Raw genomic sequence first — 12,612 nt, forward strand, 5'->3', positions numbered from 1 at the left:
TTTCAAACCGAGTTCGAAGTGGCGGAGGGCGCGGGGCCGCGCGCGGGCTGACACATGGCGGGACCCGGCTCCCGGCAAGGAGCGAAAACAAAGCTGGAACTGGGGGTGCCGGAGAGCCCCGGGGCGGGACAGCCCCGATCCCCGGCCCTCTGCCCTGAGGCCCGACCCGAACACGAGGGACGGAGCTGGAAGTTGATCCTCCGCAGTTTTCCGCTCCGGCAGGGTCGGCCTGCTTGATGTGGAGTTTTTTTAAACATTTTCTAAAGGAGAAGACCTGGCCCGTTTCAGGTTTTATCACCGTTTGAAACATGGCCCTTTAAAGTATCTGCAAAGTTTTTTTTAATAAGGACATCAAACGGTAGGAAAAAGTTTGAGGTGCAATGAGAAAGAGCCTTGCTGCTGGTTGGGAGCACAGTTATAGCACAAATCAGCTATAACAAATCATAGTTATAACACAGGTAACTTAATTCCATTCAGTGGGAGCACTGGTGTTGCATATTGTTGTGCTTTTGATAGAAATAACTTTTTTTTTTTATGTGTTTTGAATGCCTGGCCTGGTGGTAATTCTTCATTGCTAAATTTCCAGTCTGCAGAATGACAGCTAATATCAGATTTTTTTGGTGTCTTTTTTCCTTTAAATTTTCAACTGAAAAGTGCTGACCTTTATTCCCTAATTCAAGGTTTCAAGTCAGTAAACAGCTTTAATATCTTTATTTCCTCCTTTTCAAGAACCTGTTGCACTTTGGTAAAATGTTAAGTTCTTGTTTCATACCTTTTTTAAAAAGTGTTGGTTATTTTTTTTTTCTTTTATTTCCTCCACAGGAAGGAGTGAAGACTGAAAACAATGACCACATTAATCTGAAGGTGGCAGGGCAAGATGGGTCTGTGGTGCAGTTTAAGATTAAGAGGCACACACCACTTAGTAAACTAATGAAAGCCTATTGTGAACGACAGGTATGATCTCAGGAGAACGGTGTCTGGGGGAGAGCTGCTCTCCACAGGGATAGAGGAAAACATTTGAAGTCTTAAAACTTGAGTAAATACGCAAAATGATAGAGATGGAACAGAAACTAATTGTGCTGTGAAGTGCTGTCCTTGAGCTCTGTTACAGGGTGGGCTGAGAGGGTTGTGGCAGGAAATGGGTGAAATAAAGATCTGTTGTCATTTATGAAATCTGTGTTTATAGGTGGAGGCTTCTGGGAGGTAACTGCTGCTCTAATGCTCAGAAATGTTCGTGTGGAAAGGGTGGATTTGGGATGAACTTAGGGGAGAGAGAGTTAAGTGATAATCAGGGATTTTTATAGCTCTGAGTGACTTCTTGGACTGGTCATTGGCTTCTGATTTATTAGCTTAATTGTACTGAGATGAGAAGATACCTTGAGAAGGAGCTTGTGCATTTAATGATGAGCTTTGTTTTTTCTCTTGTGTCCTGGCTGACAAATGAATCTTCTGAGAGACACACACACCCCATGTATTTGCTGATGTGGTGGCAGCTGCAGCCACAGTGAGGCTCACAGTCTGTGAGGCTGCGGGCAGCTATTGCAAGTTTTAAAAACACCTGTTTGAGTAGAGCTATGGAGCTCTTCCTTCTGAAGCTCCCGATTAGGGAAATTTTGTCTCTGTTATCCATGATATTTTTTAGTGACTATCTGCCTTCAGAAAGTTCTACCTCTACAAAAGTGTTCAGAATTAGTGAATTTTTAATTTTTTAAACATAAATATTCAAGGGTACTATTACATATAATAAAGTCAGTATAAGATATTGGTGCAGCTATTTCATCACCAGGAAAAACCCCTGTGATTCACATAGAGAGTGGTAAAACCTCTTTGGTTTGCCCTGTGCCACAACTGAATAAAAGTAAAGACAGGAAAAATTAGCTCTTGCTGAACGTGTGAATGTGTTCTTGTATGAGTGTTCTGTGGAGAAATTAGTGAATGTTGGAAGCTGTGAGTTTGTTTTTCCTACCTCAGTCATATAAACTCTTGTTCTATTTTGCAAATCACTGTGTTGCTTTTTCCAGTCATAGAGTGCAGTTATATCTGTCTTTCAGGGAATTTGAGGATTGGTTGTCTATAAAGTCCTGGCATAAAAAAATTTTGAAGTATCATTCATTCTTAGTTACTTTGAAGCAAGCAAAAGTAATATTCCATATTGTCTTAGATTGCCAAAATGTTTACTCTGCTTAAAGAAAAACAAAACCAAAACCAGAAAAAAAAACCCACCAAAAAACCCCAGATATCAACTGGAGGACAAACATCAGTAAATCTTGAGAATGGGAGACATTTTTTCTGATCTTAGTTTTAAGCTAGTAAGTATCCAAAGAATATTTTTGTGGATGTGGATTTGTCTTTAGGTGCTTACTTGTGAAATTTTGCTGCATCGTTTTGAACAAAAAAAAATTTGTTTTGCATGTCTGTAAAACTTAGATTTTATTAATGTATTTATTTACCTAACTAGGTACACCCCAACTTAAATCTTTAATTTTGGGGAGGTGATAGAGAACTTAGCAGCTATAAAGGATGATAATCATGTGTTGTGTGTAGTAGATCTAAAATGGAAGTAACTAAATTTGAGTGATCTGTTGAGAAGATCAAGACTATTTGTGATTAAGTGGTGAAAAAATCATCCATGGACCATACTTCATGTTTTGTGGACACTAAGCTCACCAAAGGACAGTTTTTCAGTATGTTTTCAGCTAACATTTATTTAGCTCATAAAGTTGTTAAGAACCTGGAAAAAAACAAGACTCGGGGAATAGGAAATACATGTTTCAAGAAACACAATGTCAGAGCAAAGGGCTCAAACCAAATGTTGCTGTGCAGAAATGTGTTGCTGCCATGAGGCTGAGCCACACGCTTCCTTAGACCAGATGATGTTCTGAGCAAATGCTGCAGTGTCTTGATTATTCTGGAGAAGGCATTTTGCTGTGAACCATAAAGTTAATAAAAGAAGTTTACTCACATTTATTAAATTATTTTTTCTGACAAATCTACTCCTCAGAAATAATTACTACATTGTTTTCTGTTGTGTGTGACATCCGCTCTTGCCAGGCTGAATGGAGGCTTCTCTTCTAACTCAGAGATGCCAAAGCACGACCCTGCAATCCATTGGATTGCCTTCAAAACCAGATTGGGCTCTTGGGTAGATACTCTGGGGAGAATGGATAGAACTGGAAAGGAAGTTTGTATCCCCAAATGTCACTGACCTGCCCTTGCAGAATGTGTGGTGCTGTAAAATACCTTGGAAAACTCACTGGTGATTTTGGAGCTGATGTTATCAGTAGGAGAGGTTGGTTGTTACTCCCAAGTTACATTTTTCAGTCTGTTGGCTCAGGTGAGGATGAGAGATATTCTTTTAGGGATGGAAGAGGTCGGTAAAATGAGTGTTGTGTGGTAGAAATGCTTATCCAAAATACTGGCTAATTTCTGGAAGTAGAAAATTCCTTTATTTTTTCCATCTGTGCATGGAAAAACTTGATACATTGATTTCTTTATAATAGGAATTGGAGGTTAAAAAGTTCCCATTTTTTACTCTTTGCTGCTGCAGGCTAATTTTGTTGTTGCATTTCTGGAAGAAATATTTTAGAATACCTTTGTTTTTGGAGAAGACCAGAAAGGAGTGTTGAGTGTCATTGTTGGACATTTATTACCTAGAATGTTGCACCTAGTTTTTAAGTGAATAACTCAAAAGCACAGTAAACCTGCTGGCCTTGGGGTGTTTGGAAATGGCTTTATTTTAACTTAGTCAGTGGGGGCACTGTTGCTTCTCAGGAGTTGTTGGACACAATGCAGTATTTAATACAAAACAGATTGCAGGGATTTGGAGTGAAATGCCTAAAAGTCAGAGCATGAGGGAAGCATGGAATCTCTGGTGGCTTTTAATGATGGTGCTGCAATTCAGTAACAAGTTGAAGAGTAAACTACTGAGAACTTTTACACCAGGTTTATTTCCCTTTGTGTTGTTTCTCTTTGTCCAGGGGTTGTCAATGAGGCAAATCAGATTCCGGTTCGATGGGCAGCCAATTAATGAAACAGACACACCTGCACAGGTAAACAGCACAAGCAAGGCTGAAGAACTATTTGAAATTTGCTGCAAGAGTTGATGCTTCTGTTTCCTATCAGATACTTTTGTAAATGTGTATATTACTGATAGAACTGGATCTTTTTTACCATTATTTTGGTGTAACTACTTTAGGATAATTAGAAATGGAATCCAGGACTTGTGGTGTTTTGAATAATAAATCTGTATCACTGTAATAATAAAACAGAAAAATTAAGTACAGTGTGCAGATGGTGAGTCCTGTAAAACTTTCACTTTGTTGATTCATGGCTGTGAGATAAGGATGGTAAGTTAAGAATTGAGTTTTTCTTGAAGCAGTGGCTTTATTTTTTATATAAAAGCCTGCCAGGATGTTATCAGAGAGATCCTGTTTGCAAGCTTGCATTTGTAATACAAAAGTAATTTCTGTTGTTTGTGATCTCTAGCGTTTCAGTAGCATGGAATTAATGAATATGGTGAAGTTTGGGTTGTCTCTAAGTGTTTGAATGAAGGCCATTCCAAGAACAGAATGGTTCCCTGTGACCCTGGAGCATTTTTCTGCCCTGCTCCACAGAGCTGTGTTTAATCAGCCTCACCAAGTGTTAGTTTTATCTGCTGTTCAGAACCACTTGTAATGAAATAACAGACTTTAGTTTTCAGTTCTGAATTTTCCAAGCTGTTGCTTCAAAGACTGTGCTTCTTGTGGCCCCAATCTATGTAACTTTTTAATTTGCAATACTGATAATTGAGGCAACAGGATGATTTTTCTTTTCCATCCATGTTTTGCTGAATTTTAGGCCAGTCTGTTATAGCTGTGGTAAATGGCATAGACCAGTTTGATTTCCTGAGCGGCAACTGAGTCTGTTTAGAAATATTACTTGAATTAGTTATAGCAGCTCCAGTTTTGGTACAGATTTTGTCAGTAGGTGTCATTAACATCCCAGGAATATCAACTGTAAAACTTAGGGTGAAAAAAGAATTATTTTAAGGAAGTATTGTTCTTCACTGACAGTTGTTATATGGTTACATGCCAAGTGTTTTTAATTTTTTTGTGCTTGCTGATCCTTGGTTTTACTGCCTGCTTGGGCAGAGGCTTTAATTCCAGTCTGCTTCTCCATTGCTGTAGCCATTTGAGCAGCAGCAGCCAACTGGAATTGTGGCAATGTTTTAAGGTAAACTGAGGGAGTAAATAGGAGAACAAAGGTGCAATGGCAAAGCAGGCAACAGAAATCAAATGTTATAAATCTGTTTCTTAGGAGTCACACAGTGTACCCTGAAGTTAGTACTAGAATTCATTCTAGGTCAACAGTTACCAGTTGGCATTTTTTTTTCTGTGCAGTTTCTTTGCTTTTGAGTTTAGTGAGTTTTCTTTAATGTACAAAAGGGTGGTGGTGGAGGGGAGTGGGGCTTCTCTGCTTAAGTTGCATAAAAAGTAAACATAAAGTCAGAAACTGTGAGGCTGCTGTAGAGATGTGAGAAGAGTTGAAAGGCCTTTTTTCTTTTTTTCTGCTGTAGTTGGAAATGGAGGATGAAGATACAATTGATGTGTTCCAGCAGCAAACAGGAGGAGTTTACTAAAACAAACACACAAAAAAGAACCTGCTACTTTCCTCTCCAGAACTGTGCTCCCACAGGCGACACTTCACAATTAGAAAAATGAGACTTGGTTCAGCCACATCCTGACTACTGCAGTATAGTTTTCTCTCTTCTCTCTGATTTTTTTTTCTTATTCCTTTTATTGTACATAAAGTAACTGGTGATGTGCACAGGCATAATGCATATTTTTTTTTAACTAAATGGCCAATGGTATGTTTTGATCAACATTTAATGGAGATGGGGTGGGAAAACAAACTGGTTCTGTGAAAATGCCCCTCTCTCCGTTAGTGGCATGCTCCTTCTACTTTTACAGAATCACAGAATAAGCCGAGTTATCTTTATATTCCAGTAAGTTATTTTGCTCTCACTGTTCAAAAACAAAAACCTTGCATACCTTGTTTGATTGGATAATTTCAATGTTTTTCTTTTATCATTGTAAAACCAAGGGCAATTTTATAACTTTTTTGTACGTAGCTGTTACATGTAGAGCAATCTCTGTCTAAGTAGGGATAAATTACTCTTTAAAAAAAAAAAGGAAAAAAAAGTCCTAGATAGTTTTCCCTTCAAGTAAAACGTCTTGTTGTTTAAATAAACTTCTTGTTTAAAATAACCAGTTTTCTTTCTTTTTCTGTGAGATAATAGTACTCAGCAGCTGTATTTCTTTCTCTGCAGCACTTTATGCTTCTCAAATCTCAGCTTTCTCTGTGGTAAGTAAGCATAATCCCCCCCTGTATAGGCAGAAGACTGGTTAAAAAGGAAAGGCTTCCTTGAGGTCTGTCAGTCAGCAGTTGAACTGGAAATAGAAGTCAGTTTTCTCTTATTTTGATTTATTTTGATTTTTTTGTGAATGTTCTGCTAAGCCAAAACTGTTTGATTAGGCAAACTGCAAAATACTGAACTACTTAGTAATGCCTTTGGGTTGAGCTCTTCTTGTCAGTCTTTATTAGAAGCATCAATATTGTTGTTACAGTAGTTTCTTTAAGACTCTGTATTTGAATGCTTATTGATGTAAACATCAAGTTAAAGAGAGCAAATAATTTCATTAACCGTTCAGTTTACCATGGTATCAAATGGGAGCTGCTTGGAAATGTAAAGCAAAAATAAAAAATTGAGTTCTGTTTTTGGGTGTATTTAGCTATGGTGGTGGAGATTCCAAGCTCTGCTTTACCCCACTCCTCTGCTTTGCTTGGAAAACATGGGAGATTATATACCTGTCAAACCCACAGCCCCACAGCATTCTCTGATGTCCTAGGAATGTTCCAATATTTTATAGTAAGTTAATGCTTTTTTAGGTATAAATTTCTGAGAAGAGGCCACTCTTTGGTGGTAGTTTTTGTAGCAGTTAATTCAAGGAGTGATTGTTACACGTGGGGCCTGTGCCTGCTTGAGCTGAAAGTTTTGTGGCAGAATGATGGGTGTGTGCATTTAGCTGATGAGTTGTGATCTATTTGTCATCTGTCAGAAATAACACATTTGATGCTACATTAGTTCCATCTAATGGAGATACAGAGAAAATTAACATCTGTTTTTGCAGTTGCATTCAAGTCTGTAGCTGAAGAATGTAATCTACTGTGTACCTTTGTTTTAATTCAAGGAAATACTACTGTCAAGCAGATTACTTCTCATTGTGGGATGCATCTTGTAGACTTCTGTGGTGTTTTGTAGGATTGAAATTCCTTCCTGTGAACAAATGTTTACATATCCAAGTCTAAAAGGCCTATAAAACTACTTTGAAGAAAAGAAGAGGGTGGTGGGGGAATATATTTCACCATCTTCCCTAAGTTACATGTGAAATACATTGCTCTTTGGCTTTAGAATCTCTGGTTTTTAAGCTGGCTAAACTTCTGATATCAGTGTATAAAATTCTTTCAACTTGATGTCATGCCAAGACTTTTCCCAGGAGAAAGCTGTCTTTATCTTGTTTGGCCAAAAAAGGTGTTTGGACTTGCTTTAGTTTCTGAAGAAAGGGTGAGGTCTCCTTAAATACAATTTTTTTTCAGCTCAACTTAAGATTGTGAAGCTCACAGCTCCCTGTTGTATCTTGCCTTGTACTTTTTATTTCCTGAGGCAACAGAAGTCAAGTGACAGGTACTGAAGAGCTTTTAAAAACAATGTCTTCATTTCCTGAATTAGTCGAGTGTTACTTCATCTCTCATGAACTTATGTGCAGCATTCACCTACATTCCACTTTTCATCTTTTTGCTGTTACCTGGGCTTGCTTATGTTCCTGAAATGATTCCTCTAACAATGCTGAATGGTGTTATGTTAGGTGGTGACTCCAGCCAAAAAGTGTTAAATAGTCTTTTCTGATGTAGTTTATTGTTTTTTTAATGTGATCACAAAAACATCTCAACTTCAGTGACTTAGTTCCTCAGCAGCCTCAAATGTTGAATTTCCATTAGTGTAGCAAACTAATGTTGGCTGGTTTCTGATTCTGGTTCTGATATATAACACGTTGGTGTAACAGTAATGCAGAAATACAGTCCTTTTAAAAAAAAAAGAAAATTAGCTCTCTTTTTGCATGGTCTTGCAAATACTCTCTTTATGTCAGAACTTGTTTTTGTCTGTACTGCTCCTGTGATGCTACAGATTTACCTGTGGATTCCTGATTGCTGGAACCCTCTGTGGTTTTACTGTGACAACCTCTTAGGGAAGCTGCTGCTAGGGATGATGATTTGGAAGTGGTATGGAGTACAAGGATGTGGACAATTTGAATCAACTTATTTGGTAATTGAATCAATTGACAAATTGAATCAATTTACTTTGCTGCTTGGCTTGGTTTGTGGCAGTTCCTAGGTTTACACAGGTAGCCACCTGGACTTCTGGAAGTCCACTTGTTGGAGGATAAAGGAAAACTGGGCAAAAAGGTCTTGTCAGGCTAGTTGGGAGGTAAGTTTTTCATGTTTTATTAAACAGCTGGGATCTTTCAAGAGCCTGGGAAAATTACATTATTGCTCACAATTTTCAAATAATGTGTTCTAAAGTGATTGCCATGCAATTTAGTTAATATTTCTCCCATGGTTTTTAAATGAAAAAGGATGGAGTAAGTTATAATTGTTTCCAGTTCTCTGGTGAGTTCTGGTGGATGGCTGGACCCCTTCAGCCTGTGCTGGGGTTTTAGTCTCTCAAATGAGTTGTGAACATGACCAGTTATTTAAAAATAGGTTACTAAAATTCTGTCAGGTGCCTTAAGTAAGGCATTTTTATTCATGTGCAGGAGAGATAAGGACAGATGAAAATCACAGCTGGTTTGGGCAGTTGACACCTGAAAATCAATGCCTTTGTTTGTCTGCACAGTGGGGATCACAGGCACCCCAGGGGGCTCCTGTGGGGTCAGTGGTAACTGGCCTGAGGTGCTGATTCAAAAGAAGATGAGGAGTGCAAGGCTGCTCTGACATGGAATCTACCAGGCTGCCAGGACTGTAAGGAAATACTCCAAGTGGTAACATGAGAGAGATTCTTGTGCTGGCATATGGAGGTGTTTTTAACAAAAGAAAAATCCCTGAAGTAACACTAAGATAATTGCTGCTTCAAGATCATACTGAATATCAGAACAGAGACAGCATCTCTGCAAGGGTTAAGGTCAAAGCAAGTTGGTTTTCCAGCAGGAATTTTCCTTTCTAGTACCTTCACTTCATTACTTCCGAGTCAGTGTAATGTAAGTGCTGTCATTTGCCTGGTGGATGCTGGTTCTATTGTGTCTCTTACTGCAACAGTAATGAAAAGGCATAATGTGACTGGCTGAAAGAGAGGAGCCTTCCTAGGCTTCAGCCAGCTGGAAGTAACTGAATTTCTAAGGAACAGCAATTTGTTTTGAAAGCTAAAGATGAAAAGATGCCTCCTTGGTCATCACGTGAACAATAAATCCAAGTATTTTTCTTAGAATTTTAGGTAGTGGCCTCTTCTCAGTATGTGTGTGTCAGCTGCTGTGATGGACTCTTGTGGAGTATGAATCTAAAAGCATTTACATAACTTGGATTATTATTAATTATATTACCAGCGTAATTAATGCTTTTAATTCTTTGGTTTATTGAGGTTTCTTCATTCTGCCTGTAATGAGTTTCCAGACAATGTGTTTTGATAGGGAATAATCAATACTTTAGTTTGTCTTGCTTTTTTAGGACTTAGTGGCAGAAGGAATTGGTGGTACAGCACTTCTCCTGGGTGATTAGGATGTAGGAGTGTGAGGATAAATGGAAGATGGAATTTTGATCCCTATTCTCTGTTTTGATTGACCTCCAAGATGCTTAATTCCAGGGGTTTCCTGGTTTCTTCCCTAGCAGCATGGGAAGGTGATCTTACTGTAACATGGAGGTGTTGGGAGCCCCACCCGGTGTTTATGGAATGGTTGAAGTCCCTTTAAGGGAAGAGTTTTCCCTTGTCCTGGAAGGATTTCAGTTTGCATGGGAGGGTGAGGTGGGGCGGGTGGTGCTGTGCTGTGCTGGCTGTCAGCAGAGATCCCAGAAGGGAAGGTCACTGGTTCTGGAGAAGGACAAGGGATGTGTGTGAGTCAGTGAGGAGCTGCAGTGGGAACAGGGACTGTGGGAAGAGCTGTAGGTTTAAACAATCCCTATATGAGGATGACTTTGGAGTACTGGGGAAAGGCTAAGGTGGTGGAAGGCCAACTAGCAAATAGTTTCTCCTTTGGAAAGGAATATTCAGGGAAACATGGATGCAAAAGAGTTACCCTTTGTGGTGAGTTTTGTGCTGGTTTTGGTGGCTTAGATCTCCCCTTTCAGCACCCAGTACATGGATCCCATCAAAGCATTTCTAATGCCTGCAAGGGCTCTTGAAGGATCATTTGAATAAGAAAACTTCACTGTTTAAGAAAACTGAAACAAAACAAGACTGGGACACTGACCCCCTTCCAGCAATCCCTGCCTTTTCCCAGTAAGGAGGAACACTTGGAGTGCATGACCAGGTTTGGTGGTGTTGGATGTCCAGACAAGAACAGCAGCATGAGTTGGCCACTCTGCTTTTTGTGTTGTTCAGAGCTCTGAGGGGAGTCTGGGCAATTCCCCATCCCAAACAGTGACAGGCTGTTGGGTACCAGAGCAACTTTTACAACTCTTGCAAACAACAGCATCAGTTCTGTGGGACAAACCATTGGACCTGTAAGGTTCCACATTCCACTGAACCTCCATGCATCGCTCCAGATGCAAAAAAATCTGACAGGGGCAAATCCAGCTGTGGCAAGGTTTGTTTATTAGCTGGCACTTCAGCTGTGAATGAAATGGGGCAAGAAAAAAATGAGTCAAACCCTCTTTTTTTTTGTGCTTGGAATAAAGGGATTCTCTCTGTGACAGCCATAAGCAGCAGAGACTGGCATGAAGAAACCCTTGGTCACAGAAGGATGACCAAGCTGAGGTTTTTCTCAGACCAATGGTATCTCTCCTTGCCTAACCCTTGCATTTCCTGGAGTCTTGTTCAGAGTTCCAGAATGCACAATGCATTGTGCATTCCTCGCTGGTGGAATTTTAACAACAGGTGGAATTGTTTGGTGTCTGAGTCTTCCAGACAGCTGCTGAGAATTGTTCTGGTCAAGTGTCATCATCCTGTGATGGACTGTAAGCCCAGTTTTTGTAGCCATCTCCATAAACTATCCATCTTGTAATGGATGAATAATCAGAAAAGCAGCTTTTATTTAAGGTCCACCCTGCAGCCAGGCCTGTGAGAGATCAGTGGGGCCCCTTGGAAACGCTTAAGGTTTAGAATTCTAAAGCTCCGTGTGAAAACTGGCTGTGTCATAGGGAACGGGTTTTTCTTCATCCTGACTTTTAAAAGTGGCTCTGTGTGTGTCTCAGGGGTACAAATTAAAGAGTAAAATCCTGTGGCTTTGAATAAGAAGCATTTAGATGACAAAATACTTGTGCAAGTTTCCTGAGAGAGCAGATGTTTACCTGTGTGCACGTATCATTTGACTTCTTAATGCCCAAGCCTAAGGGATAATAGAATTAAAACAACTGTGTCATGTTACTTAAAATTTCCCTTTAATCTATCTCTAAAAAAATGTGATGCAACAGAGAATTCCCTGGGGATCTAAATAGTGGTTGGAGCTTAAAAAAACCCAACAAAACAAAACAGGATTTTTCAAAATGAATCCTAGATTAGAAAAAATAATACACTGGTCCTGTTTGTGTACATTTAACAGTTCTTATCTTTCATGATCTGTGTTAATATTAAGGCTGGTGTTTAATTCAGATGCTGGATGACTCATGTTATGCATAGAGAGATGTAACACAATCCTTGTGTTCTCCAGACCAAGAGAAAAAATACTTTTCTCTAGAAAATGTTTTGGGGGTATTAATGGCTGTTATTAGTGGAAACTGGGAGGGGGGAGCTGGGAAAGATGGATTTTCTTTCCCCTTTCTTCCTCCTTTATGCAAGTGCTCATTGAAATAATATTGCTGATGATGGTTTTGGAGTAAAAGGTGATCAGGGAGGCATCTGTGTCTGTGGGAGTTTCAGGGAGCCCCCAGTCACCAAATCAAAGGATGTGGCAGATGGGTCAGCAGCCAACACTGGTGGTTTAAAGCCTGTCCTGTGAGTTTTGTGCTGGGGCTGGAGGGAGATGCACGACCCAAAATGTGCGGCCTTGTGAGCAGCATTGCTGGGCCTTGTACTCCAGCTGCACTAGCCGTGCTGGAACTCAATTTTCATGCAATAATCCAAAATAATAAATTGCAAATTATTTTATTCTGCCATGATTTTTGAGGTGTTGGCATTCCCCACCAGGCCTGTGGTCCTGCAGGCCCTGGGCTGTGTCCCAGCCCTTGTCAGATCCAACATCTGAAGCCACCACAGCCTTGTGCCAGCCCGTCCCGCACCGCCATGGCCTCGGTGCGGTTCATCCTTGGAGCTGCTCCATGACACCTCTGAGGCACCTGCGGGGCTTGTGCGGGTCGGGCACGGCAATGGGTGTGAGGGAGCCGGGCCTTCCGCGGCCAGGGGGGTGCCAGGGGTGGGTTTGGTGACGG

General features: G+C 40.2%; 1 protein-coding gene across 1 annotated transcript; it reads left to right on the top strand.

Moving 5' to 3' along the window:
- The first annotated feature begins 735 nt into the window (after positions 1-735).
- Positions 736-6,245, top strand: SUMO2 (small ubiquitin like modifier 2). Its single transcript, XM_014308472.2, has 3 exons — positions 736-954; positions 3,978-4,049; positions 5,555-6,245. The coding sequence occupies exons 1-3, from the start codon at positions 751-753 to the stop codon at positions 5,615-5,617; spliced, it is 339 nt and encodes a 112-aa protein (XP_014163947.1). The 5' UTR covers positions 736-750; the 3' UTR covers positions 5,618-6,245.
- Positions 6,246-12,612: the final 6,367 nt, after the last annotated feature.

Source organism: Geospiza fortis, unplaced genomic scaffold, assembly GCF_000277835.1.
Source record: "Geospiza fortis unplaced genomic scaffold, GeoFor_1.0 scaffold244, whole genome shotgun sequence".
In the NCBI taxonomy this organism is placed as follows: Eukaryota; Metazoa; Chordata; class Aves; order Passeriformes; family Thraupidae; genus Geospiza; species Geospiza fortis.